This window comes from Cercospora kikuchii, assembly GCF_019650295.1.
Source record: "Cercospora kikuchii DNA, contig_00001, whole genome shotgun sequence".
Lineage (NCBI taxonomy): Eukaryota > Fungi > Ascomycota > Dothideomycetes > Mycosphaerellales > Mycosphaerellaceae > Cercospora > Cercospora kikuchii.
Genome location: NW_025408582.1, coordinates 2090426 through 2110154, shown reverse-complemented (window position 1 = coordinate 2110154; position 19729 = coordinate 2090426). Strand labels below are relative to the sequence as shown.

At 53.1% G+C, this 19729-nt stretch overlaps 8 protein-coding genes across 8 annotated transcripts; 4 read left to right on the top strand and 4 right to left on the bottom strand.

The window, feature by feature from the left end:
* Nucleotides 1-1065: 1065 nt before the first annotated feature.
* Nucleotides 1066-2517, bottom strand: CKM354_000076900 (uncharacterized protein; the record flags this gene model as incomplete). The annotated part of the gene is made up of 1 exon (XM_044795871.1): nt 1066-2517. One exon carries the CDS (start codon nt 2515-2517, stop codon nt 1066-1068), a length of 1452 nt encoding a protein of 483 aa, XP_044651806.1.
* Nucleotides 2518-6986: 4469 nt separating this feature from the next.
* Nucleotides 6987-9113, bottom strand: CKM354_000076800 (uncharacterized protein; the record flags this gene model as incomplete). Its single annotated transcript, XM_044795870.1, has 2 exons — nt 6987-8412; nt 8467-9113. The coding sequence occupies 2 exons, from the start codon at nt 9111-9113 to the stop codon at nt 6987-6989; spliced, it is 2073 nt and encodes a 690-aa protein (XP_044651805.1).
* A 123-nt stretch (nt 9114-9236) lies between these two features.
* CKM354_000076700 (uncharacterized protein) lies at nt 9237-9681 on the top strand (the record flags this gene model as incomplete). Its single annotated transcript, XM_044795869.1, has 4 exons — nt 9237-9304; nt 9358-9389; nt 9444-9508; nt 9613-9681. The coding sequence occupies 4 exons, from the start codon at nt 9237-9239 to the stop codon at nt 9679-9681; spliced, it is 234 nt and encodes a 77-aa protein (XP_044651804.1).
* A 292-nt stretch (nt 9682-9973) lies between these two features.
* On the top strand, nt 9974-11014 carry CKM354_000076600 (uncharacterized protein; the record flags this gene model as incomplete). Its single annotated transcript, XM_044795868.1, has 2 exons — nt 9974-10518; nt 10573-11014. The coding sequence occupies 2 exons, from the start codon at nt 9974-9976 to the stop codon at nt 11012-11014; spliced, it is 987 nt and encodes a 328-aa protein (XP_044651803.1).
* Nucleotides 11015-11330: 316 nt separating this feature from the next.
* Nucleotides 11331-12944, bottom strand: CKM354_000076500 (uncharacterized protein; the record flags this gene model as incomplete). The annotated part of the gene is made up of 1 exon (XM_044795867.1): nt 11331-12944. One exon carries the CDS (start codon nt 12942-12944, stop codon nt 11331-11333), a length of 1614 nt encoding a protein of 537 aa, XP_044651802.1.
* A 749-nt stretch (nt 12945-13693) lies between these two features.
* Nucleotides 13694-16468, top strand: CKM354_000076400 (uncharacterized protein; the record flags this gene model as incomplete). Its single annotated transcript, XM_044795866.1, has 1 exon — nt 13694-16468. The coding sequence occupies one exon, from the start codon at nt 13694-13696 to the stop codon at nt 16466-16468; it is 2775 nt and encodes a 924-aa protein (XP_044651801.1).
* A 783-nt stretch (nt 16469-17251) lies between these two features.
* CKM354_000076300 (uncharacterized protein) lies at nt 17252-18039 on the top strand (the record flags this gene model as incomplete). Its single annotated transcript, XM_044795865.1, has 2 exons — nt 17252-17758; nt 17824-18039. The coding sequence occupies 2 exons, from the start codon at nt 17252-17254 to the stop codon at nt 18037-18039; spliced, it is 723 nt and encodes a 240-aa protein (XP_044651800.1).
* A 340-nt stretch (nt 18040-18379) lies between these two features.
* On the bottom strand, nt 18380-18820 carry CKM354_000076200 (uncharacterized protein; the record flags this gene model as incomplete). Its single annotated transcript, XM_044795864.1, has 2 exons — nt 18380-18520; nt 18599-18820. The coding sequence occupies 2 exons, from the start codon at nt 18818-18820 to the stop codon at nt 18380-18382; spliced, it is 363 nt and encodes a 120-aa protein (XP_044651799.1).
* Between the last annotated feature and the right edge of the window lie 909 nt (nt 18821-19729).

The following is a 19729-nucleotide window of genomic DNA, read 5'->3' as shown; positions in this document are numbered from 1 at the left end:
TTTTTGCATTAAAATCAGTTTCAAACTTCAAGAAAATCCTAACATTTTTCCTCTATCCTTGCCAAAAAGGTTTATCAATATTGTTGTTTTCTTTCGTGTTGATGTCAAAGGTCTCGCGCGTGGGGGTATCTCCTCTCTCTCAGTTCTCTCTCTCTCTCTCTCCCAAGCGACTCCAAAGCATTTCTGCAAATTTCTCAAAGAGCGATCGTGAATAAAATTGTATCTCCATGTCCCTGATGCGAAAACGAAAAAAGTGGTATCTTCTAGCAGCAGCGCAATGGAAATGCAAAAAAGACAACGCACTTCTCTGCGTGTGGGTAACGGCGGAAAAGAAGACAACAAAGCAGCGATGCGGATCCCTCCGTCTATCCATCGCGGTCCTCGAGATGCATTCGCTGTTTTGTTTTGTTTCTCAATCTTCTCTCTCCAGATCCCATGTGCATTCAGGACGTCATAAAAAAGCAGCAAACAACGCATTTTCGCTCGCGGTAAAATCTTTCCCCCATGGCGAATTCCCCAGACCCTTTTAATCCCAGTTCCCCTTTTTGTAAAACGCCGTGCTGTGGTTCGAATAATAGTGACAATGAGGACCCCATGAATTGTCTTTCCTCCCCCAAACCCGATGCCCATGCTACGTAACAGAAAAAAAAAACAATCCGTGAGGGAAAAACATCGACCGCCGAAGAACGAAAGCAAGAGTCTACTCGCAATGCCGGGAACGAGTAGACATGATGTATGGTGACCTTGGTGCGAAGGTGTTGAGGCGGTCGGTTCCCAGACGTGAAGCACCATGCATGCATGCGATAATGCCTGAATGTGAACTGCGACCAACCAGTCAAGCCAACGGTGATGGTCGTCGCATAAATCGTATCGTTGAAACAGAGCCCAGAGTACTAAAACTTTATGCAGGAAGAACGCGGCATGATCTTCCGACGTGGTCGGATTCGGTGGAGTCGAACTTTTGATGAGGGCGAGAACGCTGCAAGAAAGGCTCCAGAAGGAAGCGCATATTTGTGCGATGGTTTTGGATAAATCGTATCCATGTTACGACATTCCGTCGCAACATCAGCCCATGACTGGCTGCGGTGCGTAGGTCGAGCTCATTGGATAATTCCGATAGTGTTGCTGGTAGACACACGTCTGACAGCCGCAGTCGTAGCGGTGATTATTCCATGAGCCAGTGTCCCAACCAGAGCTGTATGGTGGCGTCTGATAGTAGGACTGGTGCGCATTGGAAGCGTACTGGTAACGAGCACGTTCCTCTGACGCAGCACGACGATTCGCTTCTTCGACCTCGACAGCATAGGCGTCATACCGGGAAGTTGACTTGTAGTAGTCATCAACCTTTCGTGTGCTTGGTGCCCACGGGTCAACTGAGCTGTAGGGCGTCGAGAACTGCGAGGAGCGTGCGGAGAGAGTCGCAGACAGTGGCTGAGGCTGCTCAAATGACCGAGTCGAGGCAGTAGTGTAAGGCGATGGGTACGGGGAGTACCGGTCGTGGCTCGCGCTGGTGTGAGCATGGCGGTGCAGGTTCGTGTCAAGCGGTGACAGACGTGCAGGCATCTGCTTGGCAATCATTTTAGCCTTGTGTGACTCCCATGCCTGAGACCACGACTTGAAGCTGTTGCCATTGACGCTTCCAACGGATGGGTCAATGTGCAAATGCCATCCCAACAATTCGAGCCAGTAGGCTTCCAGCTTGTTGAGTTCGGTAACCTTGATAGCAGTCACATCGGACCAAGATCGGTTGATGAAGGTGTTGTCATCCAGAAACTTGCTGCCGAGGATGAGTGCAACCGCGAGCAGGCGGTAGATTTCGTTGTCGCCGGGGACGATGGTCTTCGCAAATCTGATCATGCGGTCGTTGAGGTAGTACAAGCTGAGAAGGATCGTAGCTGCGGGCAGACGTGTCGCCGAGAGCACCTGGTGCACCCATTTGCGAAACTGCGGTGAGATGGGCTGCCGAAGTTGAAAGCTTCGAGTCATGTCAATATCAGCCAAGCTGATGGGGGATTGGTGGTAGGCATACATGGAGGTCACAGCCTGTGTCACAAAATCCGTCATGCTGTCCATCTCGTAATCGAGATGCGCTGACACGCCGCCGGTGGCCTTTTCGTCCTTGGCTGCTTGTCGTTGCTGTTCGCGGGCGCGCTGGGACTGTTCTTCTTGCTGGAGTCGCTGATGATAGTCGTCGGTGAAGGACAGACGATCGTGAATCCTCAAGGGTGGTAGAATCGGCGCGGCCACGGGATCGTAGAAGTTCGAGATGGGCGGCAGACTTGTGGAGTTCTGATAGCTCGGGGGTTGGTACTGATATGTCGGTGGCGCTGGGGCGACTGCTGGCTGCATGTAACTCTGTGGTTGGTAGTCGTACGTACTGTCCTGCCGACACTGGCTCTGTGCTTGTGAATACAGGTCTTGACCGTAGTGCATGTGGCTGTATCCATAGCCGGAATCAGAGTCGGGCGGTGTCAGTGGCTGTTGACCGGCCATGGGCCGCTGATAGTAGCCTGGCATGATTGCAGTTGCAGAGGCGGAAGCGGAGACGCGGTGCGTGAGTGCAACCTGTATGTATGTCAGCCAATAACTCCACCACGCTGAAGGAATCCGTGACGCACCGGTCTCTCTTCAAGCGCACCGACAAAGACCAGGCACCTGCTCGAGCGGTGCAAGTTTACAGGCCTCGTACCATGCGAGTTCAGCAATCAACAAATGTCTTGATGGAATCTGTCGAGGCTGCGAGTGAGTGCTCGGTGTTTCGCAGGTCGTGTCTCAGGGTCGCAACTTCCGGCAGTTGTTTCGTTTGCAGATCGGTCGTGCGGAAGTCGAGGTGGCGGTGACGAGCGATGCTCGGGGCAAGTGGTATTAAGTGATGCGTGTAGTGAGGGACGAAGCTAAGTGAATAGTTCTGCCCTGGTGGTGTTGTTGTTGTGGTGAAAGAGTGCGTAGGTGACGGCGCGCACTGAGACCAAACGCGGAAGTCGGTGACGGGAGGTGCGCGGGCGACTTCGAGGCCGTTCTGAGACTGACCGCGCTGCGGCAGGCACAGTCAGGCGGCGACGAGATGGACGGCGGCGGTGGGAGTGCGCGTTTGTCGTTCTCGCTGGTCGTAGGATGGCTCGGCGTTATGCGAAGGAAGGCTTTGACGTGGCGGAGTCGCAGCGCGAAACGGAGAGTGCAAGTGGCCGGAAACGCTCCAAAAGTGCAGCAAGTCCAAAAGCGCGGTGGCTTCGACTCTTTCACGCGCACACTGTTGCCGGCAGCGTGGTGCGGTGCGGGAGGGACAAGAGGGAGATGGGGAGATGGGAGTGAAGGCCGAAAGGGATCCAGCGACAACGACACAGACGAGCGAGGAGATTGGGATGACCTTTCCCAAGGTTGCGCGATGACTTTCGGCTGTCGGGCCAATGAGCAGTGGCGGCGGCCCCTGCTGTGCCAGAAGTGCCAGAAGTGGTGGTCTCGATATTGGGAATTGGCCTCGTAATGACTTCGATGCTCCACCGTGCTGGGCGGGCAATAATTGATGACAATCTCTCGCGCGGCCGATGCGGCAGCCCTGTGCTCAACGAACGATTCGCGTGCTGAGATGAGGAGCGAGCGGTGGGTGCAGACACGCATTCATTCACTGCTGCTGCAGTCACAACACCACGACAGGCGACAGGAAAACTCTGCCTGGCGCATCGTGTCAGACCGGCTCGCAGTCGTCTCGCCGTCTCGCCAAACCCGGCCCTGCACGCACGCTCTCCCACTCGCGCAGCTCTCTCCCAGCACGCGGCTCTCGCGTTCGTCGTGCCCGGTTGGCTGAGCGCGCGCTGCCTCGCCTGGCCCTTCTCCGCCGACCACGTTCGCTCTGCCATTTCTGCACACAGCCTTTGCGCGCTCCGTATGCCAAGCAGCCCTGTCCATCTCGTCATGACACACCCGCTCTCAACACACCTCCTGTGATCCGCGCGCACTTCGCTTTTTTGCTTGTGCGCTGGCCCCGTCATCGCCGCCCGCCTCGCACAGCCGTGGCAGCCAGCGCTGGTCTGGTCCGGCCACAGCCTGCTGCCGGAACGCGGCGCAACGTGCGGGTACCTCTGTCGTCCCATTGTTTTGCCCGCATGAGCTCACCATTTTGCTTTGCCTTTGCCTGGTGGACGTTTGCCATGCCATGATGCCTGGAAGTCTGTCTGCCTCTCACCGCACGCACGCACTCACCTGCCTCCTGGTCTCACCGTGCTGTGTGACTCGTTCCGGATATCTACCCAGTCCAACAGTGCCAGCTCACGTACCGGTACCGTTTCCATTTCCATTTCCACACCACTCCAAAACGACCGCCGCGCTCACCTTCGGCCTGTCGGGCCTGTGTCTGCGTGTTCTAAGCTCGTGTTGGTTACGCACCCGATCAACTACGCCAAATATAGCCGTGTACCTCCGTGGAGTACTCATCGCGCACGCCTGATCTGATGACAGACTCTCACCCTCCTCCTCGCCGCTGCTATCCGCACGGCCTTTGCCATCCATTCATCCACGCGCGCGCGCCCACTCGACCCCTCCCCTCCATCACAGAAAATGCCGCGACTATGATGTGTTCGTTTCCCGTTGCCGCAGCTGTGACTCGGCCACCTGCCACCAGCCCACCCAAACGAATCCCGCATATCGGCGCGCGAGATTGGCTGTGACACGTGGCTACCCTTTCGGCAACCTCCTGTCTTGCATTCACTAGCACCTACTGTAGAGCAACGAGCGCTGCGGGAGAGATGAGGCGAGCGAGAAAACAGTAGTAGCAGGTAGCAGCGTCCGCGGCGTTTGTGATGCGCTGCATGTGAGAAACGGCCACTCACACCACCAGCAGACCAGATCCTACGCCCAGGACCCTCGCACTCCGGATCTGCTCGCACTGCTATTCCCACTCGCTCTCTGATGATCAGCAGCCGGCCGGTCATCCCACGAAGGGATCAAGCTACGTATGTATACCACTGCCAACAGTCCGAAAACTCTCCCGAAGGCTGCCAGAATTCTACGACCGTACACTGCTCTAAAAACGACGCTGCCGCCTGGCTCCTTCAACTCGCGCTGCGGCCTAAATAACAGACCAGCGTAATACCGCGCAAAGCAGCGAGAGAGCTAAAGTCGAGGTAGCGCAGCAACAAAGTCACGAGAGAAGTCCAACTTTTGCCGCAAGCCACAATAAAATGTCTCGGAGACATCGGACTGCTCCCGAAAAGAACCATTGTTTCTGTTTCTGTTTCTGCCTTCGCATAGCGAGACAACGATCGTAGCAGTGGTAAGTCAAAACACAAACCTCGCTGTTTCTATTTTTCTCCTCGCGCCTATTGGCCACCATGTCTCTACAATATCACAATATTCCGAGCCTTCGATTTTTGCTCGCAATCAATTTCAGGGACCAGACTAGGCTACAGAATTGTGGTTGATGCGTTGCATTTTTGCTCTACCGTGGAAGCCTTTGATTGCCCTGCATTGACTGTTGAGCTGGGGAAGACGTTGTTGTGCCACTGGAGACTGGACTGGTTCGGGAGGTCGTTGCCTGGTCGTTCCGGGCCGTTGATGGATGGTGGCTTGGTGGTCGTGGTCTTTCGTACGAGTACGGTAGGCATACTATCGGCGTGGCGATGGCATGGTCGCCACTGTGCGGTAGGGCACACTACTATGGCCGTCACAAGGCTGTGTTGGAGGTTGACCATCTTGTGTAGCGGTGCTCTACGGAAATGGCATACTGTAATTTACGGCCAGAGAAGACCAGAACCTGTCTCAAAAGATTGTAGTCGTTATCCTCATGAAACAGATGGACTTGTTGATTCGTTTCACAATCGTTGTTTCGCCGATGAGCTGTTGAGAACGTGCCCCATAATCATCTTATATTCCCGTTCCAGCAGAGGCTGCCCTTTGCATTGACTTCGAATGCCCATGTAGATACTGTTAATCATAGCAGCGGTCAAGCATCAGCGTGAAGATGGTACGTGTAGGAGGTAGAAATTACGTGAGCATTGAACTCGTGCCAAAACTTTCACTCTGCTCAAGTTCTTCCAACTCAACTCATCATATCCCCTTCATTAGAAGCAGTTGACTTTCAAGTCCTTGCTCTGCTCTACTCTCCAGCACAAGTCGTAACTACTGACGTAGCAATAGCATTTGAGCAGGCGAGGGCGAGTATTGTGTTCATCTTGGTCAAAAATTTCACCACCTTCATCTTCATCTAACTACCTATGTCTTTGCAAAAGCTCATCGTATGCCTCTAATACGGCAAAAAGACAACGACCGAGATGGGACTCGAACCCACAATCTTTGCCAGTTCCATAAACCGGAAAGCAACGCTGCAAGAGGTGTCAGTTTGGGCATAGAATCATGTGTAGAAAGAGGAATTTACGACGTACCCTTACCATTAGGCCACCCGGCCGACGGGAATACCAGTGCGACAGCATAGCAATAATATGTAGTTCTATTTGTAGCGTTGTAGCAGTGCTGCGAGGTGAAAATTCGGAAGATTCAGATTGAGCTTCGGTGAGCGGGAAGAACCGACCATACAAGTCAAGTAAAGCCTACCTGAGCTCTGCAGCTTGTACTGCCTGTTAGTCCATCGCTTTACAGTAACATTTTCCATGCCGTTTGCGCCGGAGAACGAGCAATATTGTATTGGTGAACCATCCCCACTCGCCAACGAAGCTGAAAATTGCCCCCACTTGCAGCGGAAAGTTAGCCGAGAAGAGCAACAACGCCCATGCCTGCAATCGGAAGGAAAGAACATCGGGGAAAGAGCATCGCGGGCGGAAGTATAGATCATTGGTGTTCGAATAACATGCAATCGATCAGACAGACTCCAAGCAGCTGATATTGGATTTCTCGTCAATTCGAACTTCTGAGCTTGAATGCCGTTGAATAGACTATACACACTCCGTCCAGACACAACGGTGACTGTCATTCCTCATCATCCATGAATTCATACACAGATCTAAGTCTTTAGCGCGTAAATTGTCTTCCCTCGATCATACCTTTTTCTTCAACAACCCCCGAAAGAAATCAAAACTATTACTATCACTCTGCAACTCAAACATCCTTCCAGTTCTTCGATCATTCTCTCCCAATTCTTCCGCGACCAACAACCCCCAATCACTCGTAATACCTTTAATCCTCGCCCTCGCACCACCTTCAGTTTCCAACGTCACGACTTGTCCACTATGTAACCATTGCTCATAGTACAATTTCTCAAAATTCTGGTTGAAACCTAATTGACAGAATCGAGCATAGAGGGATTCGAAATTGGTGAGGACAGAACCGAGAAGACGTTCGTAGCTGAGGGGTTGCAAGCCGGCTTTTTGTGCGAGGTCGTTGATGGAGGTTGTAGGGGCGGCGTTGGAGAGGTTCAGGCCGATGCCGACGATTAAGGTGTAGTCGCCTCCGGAATAAGAGGAGTTGACGAGAATGCCGCCGATTTTGACGTATGCCGTGGGATCGCTAGGAGATTTGGCTGTGTTCGGCGCCAAAGCGTATATATCATTGGGCCATTTGAGCTTGATGGGCAGTCTATCGTAGCCGCGGTCGTAGCCTTGGATACCTGCGACAATGGCCATTGCTGCGATGTATTGTACGAAGACTACTGGCGCGGACGCTGAGAGGGAAAAAGGGTGCTTGAAGGAAGTGCTAAACATCATGCTGCCTGGAGGGGATACCCAGACGTTGGAGCCTCGGCCTCGGCCAGACACTTGTGTTGTAGCAACAGCTGTTGTGCCAATGGGAAGTTGCGAGAGCATCGTCACATTCTTCTCGAGAAGTGTCTGAGTAGAAGTGACCACCTCTCCGTAGAGCAGCACTCGGCCGAAGTCGCCCATGATGCCACTGCCATCCTTTTGTCGGTACTTGAGCAGCCACTCATAGAATTCCAGATGCCGGAAGTGCGGTGTGGTTTTGATATGAGGATAGCCACGCGAATGCGCAACGAGAATCTTCTCAACGGCGTTATAGTCGGGAAACCTGTCCGCAGCTCCGTCAGTCTGGTTACTAACATCATTGCTTGTGTGTGAAGCGCCATTTGTTCTGATTGCATCCTTTACTGGGTCGAAAGGCTCTTCTGGCAGGACAGGCGGCTTTTCGGTGCCAAAGATCACATTGTATGGGAAACGGAACGTGTCGTTCTCGCCTCTTAAGATGCCTTGGCCTTCTTCACTTGTGACCAGGCCAGTCTTCACCCATGAGACGATGAGGTCGTCGATCTCGGCGGGATACATGGATGTAAGGTGTATAGGAGAGAGAGACGGTACCGGTTGTGCTTCTTGGCTCACTTCGAGCCCCAGTTTGCTCAAGCAGGTCTTGAGAAATTCTGTTCGTTGGTGGTCAGTGGCAAGAAGCGCGTCGACAATTTTGCCATAGTCGGGATTCGTTGGTTCATTTCGATTGAGGTTGATGCCGGCGAATCTGTGCCCGTCTGTCAGCATTACAGTCGATCGAAATACACACAGTGATGCATACTCGGGATGCGGCCCAGTGAGCACAGCAGCTCCTTCTCCAGCTCTGCAGTAGACGGCGGCCGCTTTGACTGCGCCGCTGTCCACTGCTAGTTCCTCGTCATATACTGCAAGCACTTCTACACCTCTGTCCGCGAGCCTATCGGCGTCGACGAACACACCACCACCGTTGTAGTATGAGTTGAATGTGCCGTGTGCGGTGGCTACCTTCACCGACCTGGCGCCCTTCTCGCTGCCATATACGAAGCCTGGGAAGGCCAGACCTCTGCAGATGCCGGGAAAGAATGCAAGCTCGCGCGCGCCATCCACCTCCCAGCCTTTTCGACCAAGTTCAAACTCGCATTTAGCACTGCCGTAGTAGCCTCCGGCGCAAAGTCCTATATACTTGCCACCACCTTGGACATAGGCCTTTATGCGTCGGTTACCAGCTCCGTTGAGGCTGCGACAGTAGCCCAGGTCCGCACCTCCGGGGATAACAAGGAGCGCACAGGTCGACGGCCAAGGCTCTTTGAGCAGTTGCTCAGCTGACAGTGTGTGCACAGCATAGTTGGGTCCGAGCAACCGACGTAGGGTCCACGTTGCGTGCCGTATTGACGGTAGCGATGTGCTAGGCCCAGAGTAGATCAAGACATTGATCCTTTTCGAGGCCATGTTGGTGGTAGTGGCAAAGACCTGGTGGTCACGTGTGGAGTTGGTGATGTCTTTCACTCTTTGCGAAATTGGAAATGGTGCTTCTGCTTCGTCATCGAACGTCCTTCGGGAGAAACAGTCGGAATGTCAAACACGGAGAAGCAGCAAGCCGCCGAAGGGCAGGCCGATGGCGCTGAGGAGCCCGACGAGTGGTATGATGTTGTCCAGCCAAGTCCGAAGGTGCACAATTGACTCGGAGGTGCAGGGACAAGAGGATCTTCAGCACTGGTTGCTCAGGTATACAGACGGTGACCGCGTGATCTGATCTAGTGCTTCCCTGACAACTGGCAGACGAGAATGCGACCCTGAACGACTGTTTCCGCGAGAAGAAGGATTGGAGAGCATGCAAAGGAGAGGTGAGTCCGAATGCCCGGGCTCGGCAGCTACCTTGCTTTCCTGGCCATTCAACCCGAACTGCGGTCCGGACATACCAAAGACCATACTGACCCTCGGTAATCAGATGGAGGCCTTCAAGCAGTGCTGGAAGAGGCAGGGCAACGAGGGCAGGACCGATCAGAAGGATGCATGAGGGTGCATCGCTGCCGACTGCTTGGGACTGCCCGACCAGTCGGACCCGAGTAGATAAGCCGACTCAGTGTACTGTAGAAGTGATGAATTCGACTCTGCACGACGGCGTTGTTTCTGCGGTACTCCTGCTTTGATACTACAAAATGGAGAGCGATAGAATGTTGCTGAGCAGTCGAGAATGTGGCCTGCCGTCGCGTTCGCAATGTGCTCACACGTGGCCGCGGGAATGAGCCGCGTGCTGTGACTTCAATGTTTCGGAGCATCTCAGGCCATCCTCACAGCTCTCTCCGATAATGTCTACAACACACCGCGCGAGTGCGAGATTCGCCTCCGCACTATCAACACCATCGCTCACTGCACCTCGGATATGCAGAGTCGCACAGCGAACGCGATGTCTGTCCACCACCCCTAGGCGCCATCAAGAGCCCGTGGCGCCAGCGCCCAAGATTCCCGCGAATGCTGGTGCCAATGTTGCGAAAGTGCAGCACGAGCTCTCCCCGAGCGACGAGTCCGAGCCAGCGCGATCACTGACAGACGGACTGGACGATCCTCCGCCAGTGCTGAACGAGAATGAGAAGCAGGTCGATTGGACGCGCTCATTTCATGGCTTGTCATCTACGCCTTTCACCGCAGAGCAGGCCGCGATCTTGCAAGAGCCAATAGACTTTGATGACATTGAAATCAAGCCAGATGGCATCGTCTATCTGCCTGAGATCAAGTACAGGAGGAAGTTGAACAGGGCGTTTGGTCCTGGGGGATGGGGCCTAGCACCACGAGGAGAGACCATTGTCACGGCCAAGGTTGTGACAAGAGAATACGGACTCGTCTGTGGAGGGCGGTAGGCAGGCACAGAACCCCAAACATCAACCTCAATACTGACATGGCACTACAGTCTCGTCTCCATCGCCCGCGGCGAACAACAGTACTTCGACCCCGATGGAATTCCCACAGCGACCGAAGGCTGCAAATCTAACGCCCTAATGCGCTGCTGCAAAGACCTCGGCATCGCCTCCGAACTCTGGGATCCACGTTTCATTCGCAAATTCATGGCCGAGATGGCAAGAGAGGTGATGGTGGAGCATGCTACGACGAAGAGGAGGAGAAAGCATTTCATGAGGAAGGACGACGAGTTGAGATTTCCGTGGAAAGAAGTCGGTCCAGCGGGAACTTCGAATACAGCGAATGCTGAGGGAACTCATAAGACACCGAGACCACCCGGAACACCTGCGAGTGGGAACGGCAATGGCAAAGGCGTGGCGAGTGCTGCATCGCAAGCATTTCAAAAGGCAAAGGCGCAAGCGAGCTCCGGTCAAGCAGCTGCTGCGAAAAAGTGAGAGTATCGGATTGTTCGTCCATTGTACAATATATTTTAGGCCGAGGGACGGAACAACAAATCGGTATGATGAGCATGATGCTGTTGACTGTCCGCACTCTCGAACATGCATTCTGCCATGTTGCCGGAAAAGCGTCTGTCAAGTTTCAGGAGGAGGCTTGAACCCTTTCTCAGCCCGAAAAATGTACAGCATAGATGCCAGAGATGATTTCCCACCTCCTGTACAAATAACAAGATTATGACGCGGAGCAAGGCTGGCATATTCGTTCGTACTGTATTCAAACTTGTACTTACTGTTACCTACATGCGAATACTGATCATAACGCAGTGAATGCCTGTGCTCTTGAGTAGACCCACTGCGACAAGAGTCTCGATATGGTGGCCATATTCTCAACCACCTCTGTGGGTTGACCACCCCTCGCGAGCCATTCCATTCCAGTGCCAGTGCCATAAGTGATCTTTGCCGCGGGCGGGAAATATAACTTGATCTTTCGTCTCCGCTGGCACAGATGCCGCAGATCACGTATTGTTTGCCAGAGACCACGACTCGGAAAGAAGTCTTGCCATTGAGCATGCCTGCGGGACTCATACAAAGGATTGTCCACGAAGAAATAATTCCGAAGCACATGCTGCAGCACACGCCTTTCCTCGAGTTTGTCAAGTTGTAGTAACATGAGGCCACACGCACTTAGCGCACCATCTGCATAACGGACCTCATACGTTTTGTGACTAACACGGACATCAATTAGAAGGTAGCAAGACAAACGTTTCTCGCTGAGGCTACAGCATAAAGGATACAGCAACCAGAAGGAAGATCCTAGAGGAGGTAGTAGACCTCGAGGCAACGTGACTTCTGTTTCCAGTCCTCTTTGTGTCCGCTTGAAAACCGATCGGGCGAGTAAGTGATCAATGTAAGCAGGTTCGGACGTGGCATCTGTGCAGCAGTAGAAATGAGCGGGACTGGGTGCGAGTAGAGAGAAGCCGATGTGCCATTCACAGCGGTCTGTGTAGCCTTCTCTCTGCCACATGAATAGAGATTGGTCAGTGCCCTGGCTGAGCAATTCCAGTTGCAATCTTTCGAAAGCCTTCTCGCCGCCTTCGCCATAGAGTAGCGGCATATTGACGCCGAACAGGCCGAGCAGGCAGTACGCCACATCTTCAGGTCGTGTTGTTGTCCTTTTGGCAGCCCAGCTCATGCGCTGCGCTATGCACGATGGTGTAGCACTCCTGGCGAACCACAAGTACTCGCGTGCAATACTTGTTGCGCTTTGCACGAGAACGTGTAGAGACAGACCTTCAATATTGGAATATCTTGAATCGTTGATGTTTTTGTCACAGTGCCCTAGTTTTTGGAAACTTGTATTGTAGAAATCGACAGTGCGGGGTGCGATTAACTCCTGTAATGTCCAGCCTCGAGTGAACCATTTGCTTTGGAGGAACTCTTCGACGGCGAATGGTATGTCCTCTCCAGACTTTACAAAAGAGGCCTTGTCAGTGTAGACTTCCACTTGCGTGAGAGCGCCTCTGTCATCATACCAAGGGTATGTCGGTTCGTAGTGATCCCGAAGTTGAGCAACATTACTCAGGTCGTGCTGGGACAACTCATGCACATCCGGAAGGAAGACTAAACAGACGGTAGATTTCGAATACCATTCAAACATGGAATTGATCGCTTCGGACAGCTCGGCGGATGATCGCTTGTCAATGCAGCAGGTGTCGACCCACGCCCAGTCCAACTTGTATGTCTCTCGGGCCAATTCGCATATTTTAGTAATCTTTTGGTAGCCATATCCGTCCTGTTTGCGACCAGCAGTATAGTCTTCGTACGAGATTTCACTGTCCGACCAAACGTGTGAGAGGATCGCGTATAGAGGAATCTCAGCCCCCAGGAATTCGCGGAACTGTAGAGTTGTTGTGTTGATGAGGCGCATAATACTTCCTGCTCAGCTTCACTGCGCTGTGTCCAGATCATGGGTGAGGAGAAAAAACCTGCCTGTGGAAGATCGGTGTGAGGGCGCGGTGCATGACTATATGCACGCAGGAATGCCCAGGTTCGAGGTGAGGCTGTGAGCGCCACCAAATGTAACGCCAAACGCCTCATCAGGCGAGGCCGCCCTGCTCTGAGCTGGTAAGGGAGCAGCCTCCAGCTACCTCAGTGTCCTGCCAGTGTTGCGAACATGTCACTCTGACATTGGGGGAATGACCCCATCATCAGTATGCAGCGTTTGAGTTGAACCTGCTCCGGCCGATTGTGTCTAATGCTGCTGTCCACTGCTGATGTTCGCAGCGCTTGGCATCTCCTAGCACTGGAAGATGGCCGTCTGCGGCCGATAGCGACCATCTGCCGGAATTCCATGTGTTGTATGATAGATTCATAAAATGTTGTTTGCGTAGGGGGAAGAGAAGTTGAACTGCGTCAGATAAGGAAAGTGCTCGTTTAGTGGCAGCCGGATCTCGGCATGCTCGGTTCACTCAAGGCCGCCGAGACGGAAGGCTGACGACTCGTGTTCATCGGAGGATTGGCAAGGAGTTTGGAGGCGCATCTGCACAATTGCATGAAGCAAACGACAGGGCTTGAACGCGCTGAAATACTGGGCGCAATGGGAACAACGAGGTAGCGCCAGACAGCCAAACGCCCACCGCAGTCGACCGGCCCTGAGCGCCGTTGATCTCGTGAGCCATGGAGGACGACGACGACAAATACACCCGCTACGCTCACGTGCCCATTCCCTCTTACGAAGACGCCATCAATCGCCCCAGTTCATCCCAAAACATTCGCGAAGCAGAGCGAGAAGGATTACTGGGACAAGATGGCCGAACGAGCACATATCGACCCCCTACGGCAGAGTCGCCACGATCGAGCGAGAACAGCGACCTTCGACTGCCCGAAGTGAACGGCGACGATGACGATGAACGACGGCGAGTGGAAGAGCTCGACTATCTCGACCCTTCGACACCAGATCCAGACTCCCGGAGAGCTGGCTTGTACGATCGCGCTCGATTACGAAACAAATTCACACAACACTTGTCCAACCTGGGCGCAACACTTTCTTCCATTCGATTACCTTCCTTTCGATCATTATATACCCCTGTACAATCACCGCCAGACGAGGACCGCGACAACAGCAACGAAAATGACACCCCAGCTGAGCCTCCGCAACGAATGGCCTGGCTCTACCGACCACTTCCTTCCATTCCCGACCAATATCGCATGGGCGCAGCAACAGCAGCACGACTATGCGGCCTCATGTCTATTGCAATCCTAATTTACGTTCTCTTCATACTAGACATCTTTCCCAACGGCGGACGATATCTGGGCACTCGATTCGATCCAGAATCTGTGCGCGCATATGTGCAGGACAATGTGGACGCTGGGCGAATAGAGGAATACCTATACCACATCACGGGCTACGATCACGTAGCGGGAACAGAAGGAGATCTTTACATGGCAGAGTGGATGAAGGAGAAGTGGAGGGAAGAGGGGTATTTGGACGACCTGAGTCTCAAGAGCTACTATGTCTATCTCAACTATCCAACACAGGATGGGAGGAGCGTCGAGATCGTAGAGCCGAAAGGGAAAAGGTGGAAGGCCAAATTGGAAGAAGAAAGAGCAGATCCGGTCAAGCAACAAACGTGGGCGTGGCATGGCCACAGCAAGAATGGCCTGGCACAAGGACATCTGATCTACGCGAATGGAGGCAACAGAGAAGATTTTGCGTGGCTTCGAGAACAGGGAGTGTCGCTGAACGGCAGTATCGCGCTGATGCGGTATTACAGCACGCAAGGAGATCGGGCGCTGAAGGTCAAGGCTGCGGAAGAGGCTGGATGTGTCGGAGCTTTGATTTACTCAGATCCTGCAGACGATGGGTCAGCGAGAGGACCGGTCTGGCCAGATGGGCCTTGGAGACCAGAGGACAGCTTGCAGAGGGGAGGTGTCAGCTTGATGAGCTGGGTTGCGGGCGATCCTCTCACACCTGGCTTTGCAAGCACATTGGATGCCAAACAGCACAGTCACGAGAATAATCCAGGACTGGTCAACATACCTTCATTACCTCTGGCATGGCGGGATGCTAAAGTCTTGATCGAATCTCTATCTGGACATGGTGTCCGAGTGCCGAAGGAATGGGTAGGAGGAGATCAGGGCTTCCCCAAGGAGTGGTTTTCTGGAGCTGCGACATCTGCGTCTGCCGAGGCCCCTGTCGTGAATCTCAAGAACCACAACGATGAGAATGACAAACAGCAGATCTGGAACCTACACGGCACGATTGAAGGTCTAGAACAGCCGGAGAAAAAGATCATCGTTGGCAACCATCGAGACAGCTGGTGCTTCGGCTCTGTGGATCCTGGCAGTGGAAGCGCGGTTCTGATGGAGATGGTGCGAATCTTTGGTGCTCTGCGAAAGCTGGGATGGCGGCCATTGCGTACCATCGAGTTCGTCAGCTGGGACGCTGAGGAGTACAATCTGGTGGGGAGTACCGAATATGTGGAAGACAACATGGATGCGCTTCGAGACAACGCTGTGGCATATCTGAATGTCGATGTTGGCGTGTACGGCCCAGATCCAGTCTTTCGAGCTGCAGGTTCTCCCGTCTGGCAAAGGAGTCTTCTCCATGTGCTAGATCGAGTAGGCACGCCAGATGGCCAAGCTACGATGCGGCAGATCTGGGATGACAGACAGTTGGAGCTCGAGGGTCTTGGGGCGGGAAGCGATTACGTTGCTTTCCAGGACATGGCTGGCACGTCCTCAATCGACTTTGGTTTCGAAGGCGCGACCTACGGCTACCCATACCACTCATGCTATGAAACATTCGACTGGATGAAGAAGTTCGGCGATCCTGAATTCGGCTGGCATCGAACACTCGCTCAGATCTGGGCGTTGCTCATTCTGGAAGTGGCTGATCGACCAATTGTTCCCTTTGACCTCAAGAGCTATGCTGATGCGCTTGGAGGGCCATACCTCGACAATCTACAACAGTACGCAGCTTCGCAGATCAAGAAGTTGGGAGGCAAGCGGGATGGCACTCAACTCGACATCACCCCTCTTAAGCAAGCTGCGCAGCATCTTAAGGAAGTCGCGGACGAATTTCACAAGTTCGAGGATATCTGGACGACGAATGTTCTCGGCACGGGCGGATTGGAGAGCACCAACTATGCCATGCGAAGACTGGAATACAACGATGCGCTATCAAAATTCGAGACAGATTTGCTTGATATCCCCAGATCCTCTAAAGACGAAGATCAACACGGCGTGCCAGGTCGAGAGCAATTCAAGCATGTGGTCTTCGGGCCGCAAGCCTGGAGCGGATACGATGAAGCCTACTTCCCGGCTGTCAGAGATGCGCTAGATGTGGGTGACTGGAAGCTTGCGCAAGATCAGGTCCTGAAGGCTGCACGAATCTTGCAACGCGCAATAGATCAGTTGGAAAACAAGAAAAAGAAGATGATGATGCATTGAGGGCCTAGTGTGCGTGAAAGAGCGTGACTTTCGTATTTTGTGTTGTATATTGGCTTGATTGTGCCTGTCGTCTAGCATGGCGTTTGGAGCGAGAGGATTCGTTGTTTGCAGTGGATTGCATTATATGCATGGCGAGGCGCAGTGCTGAAAGCTCTTTTAGAGTAGCTATTCGTTTTCAATGAAAGAAATGTATTATTTCTGTGGTCGCTTTCCAGCGTTAGAAGATGTGCGCGAGAGTACCATTCGCTATTTATCTTGACGCGGTATGTACTGCACGCAACAGTCGAGACAAGGAACGATCGAACTGAGGAACGTGGCACTCGTTCTATAGTGTCAATCAAGGAGCCCATCGAGGTTCACAGGATGACGATTGGCCATATCAAATGAGCAAACTGGAAATTTTCGACCACGATCGCTTCCACAACGCGCATCATCTGGTGCCAAAAGGTACTGATGGCCTATGGCTTCATGGCACCCATTGGCTACGATCTTGACTACCAAAAGGATATCGTGTTCAGACAAGTGGGACATTTCTGGCATCGACATCTGAAGCATTGCAACAACGCTCTTCACAGCCAACAATGCTCTATCGAGAAGCGGCGATGTAACATGTGAAAAGTGAAGCGGTGGTGCAGCAGCTGACAAACGAGCTCATTCACTTCTTGGGTGCGCCTCCTGCATATAAGCTTGCTCTGTTTTCTTCGACTCACACCATCACATACCGACTGCACGGCTTTCTTCGATCACCAGCACAGACTAAATCACCAAATACACATACACATCATGTGTCGCTCCATGGGCGTTGTCCGCGCAGCAGCTCGTGCCTTCCACGCCAATGTCATTCGACAGCCCCCGGCATCTCACCAGCAGATTGCACAGGTCCCAACCACCGCGTCGACGAAGGCCGTCAAAGTACACAATGTCAAGAGCATCACTCCCCTTGCAGCTCATGGAGAGGCTGCTCGCTCCCACTCCATCACCCAGGGGAAGAAGATGCTCGTATCCCGCCGCACGAATGGCACCTTGACCCTAATCGACGCCCCCAAGGACTCGAATGCCTCTTCCCAGACCTTCCAAGAATACCGCAACAAACATATCTTCGCCGAATACGACGAGTATGCTGTGGCCAAGTCTGCTTCTGGTCAGATCTACTTTGCACCATTCGTTCGACCGGACTCGAGCATTGTGCGGGTTTTGGTCGAGTTCAAGGAGCTCAATCTCGAGCAGATCTACCATTTGGAGAAGGAGGTGCAGCTGCGCCTGGCGCCAGTGAGAAAGACTGTTGGAAAGGTACGCTCAGCCTGGACATGTCACCTCTTATTACAGACCAGCTAATCGATCATTTTCATCAATAGGACTCTCGCCCATACGGTCACAACAGTCGTATTGCCCTGGGCGAAACCAGGACCCATGCTTACAAGGCGAAGGGCGAAGAGGTGTGGGCTCACGGCACCATGGAGTTTTCGATCCCATTCGAGCACGTGGCCATTTTGGGCGGTATTGGAGAGCTCTACGGCGTCACCTTCGTGGGCGACAAGATGGCATCCATGGGGATGATGGATCTGCTGTGAGAGCGCGGGAACCGACGAACGAAGTTGGCTGAGATTAAGGAGTGGTTGTGTTGACAATGGCCCTGTTCGAATGGGCAAGCTGCTGTGTGGACGAAGCACCAGAGCCGCAGGACGACACCGTACTTGAAGCGCCGCATAGACGCCCTGGACGGAAAGATTGGGCGTTCGACGGGCTCGAAGCGACCTGGTTCAGTCTCATATCGGCATGTCGCCGTCTGCGGCGATATATCAAGGGCCATAGAGAGCGTATCAAGAACATTGAATTTCAAGTCGTTCCATTGAATCATAATGCTATGCTCCATATCACAAATTCTGCCTTTCCCCCTTCTTTCTAGCCTCTCTACGACGATCCAGTTGGCTGCAAGCAAAACGTAAACCCATTAGTCGAGTACGCCGCACCAGCACAAAGCCCCTCAGAATCCAAAAATCCCGAAGCAGGACCAGCAGTACCTGCAGCCTTTCCACCAGGTTGAGTTCGAGTCTACAATTGAACAGAATATCAGTAACTACATCAAACTTAACACGACCAAGGGTCACATTAATCCTTTGGGGAACGTACCGAAGTCGCCGCAGGTGCAGTCTCGACAGGGAAGCATTCTGTTCGGCCAGCATCTGGACCTGCTCCACCTCCGATGCAGCCTTGCACGAAACCTGTTGGGCCGTTGATGGCTCCTCCTGCTGTGCCGGAGAATGGACCAGCGTTCCCGTCGAGGCCACCGCCGAGTTCTTGTTGGGCCAGCACAGAGGCGGCGAGTGCGAGAATGGTGAGGGCGAACTGCATGATTGCTGTGTGGTTGAAGATTGTTGGTTCGAGATGTGATTTGTTTGAATACTGTCGATGAGGGAGATGTGCTTGCTGTTGTTGCTGCTGGTGAAGGATCGATAGCCCTTCGACAGTGCTGAAGGAGCGGTCTTATATATCTCGCTCACCAGACAGACACCTTCTCTCTGCGTTTTTACGTCCGCGGCCACATCGAAGGCACCAGGAGGTTGTCCATCTAGTCTCACGGTTGATGCCGTATCAGCCCACCTTCTCACCTTCTACTTCCCGTCTGATCAACATTGAAGCAACCAGCTAAAGTGCAATGAGGCTTCGATAGCTCGTGGAGTGCAGTCCGACTAGCTGTCCTCGCTCGGTCTGATTCGCCCAGTACCTCAGGAGACTCTGTGCAGTGAGGCTAGGGCTGCTGTGTCCAAGATTCCCCACGAGCCGAGGCTGAAGTGATCTGCAATATACCATACGTTTAGAGCTACGTGTCGTGATGCACCTGCATGAGTTCTTCTGACCTTTGGCATTCTTGGCCAAGGTTAGGAAGTCTGTCGAGACATCATTCCGCTTTGGGAATGCATGGCGCTGTGTTGCTATGGACTCGCATCCGCACCAAAAGTTGACATGCCACTGCTCGAAACAATTTTAGTGCAGAAAATTGCTGAAGAGAAAATTTCTACAGGCACAGATCGCCAGGCACCGTGATGAAGGATTTTGGATCAGTCTTGATTTACAAAGATAAAGATATGGATATACGAGTTGCACGTGGCATGGAACAGAAGAGTGCGATCGCCCAATTCTTCCCCGCGACGCTACAGTGTTGTGGCGCCCAGGCGTCTTAAGCATACTCCGACCACATGCAAGAGAATAGCTGAACTTTCATCGAGGCACCAGTAACGAGGCATTGAGAGGAATATCTGC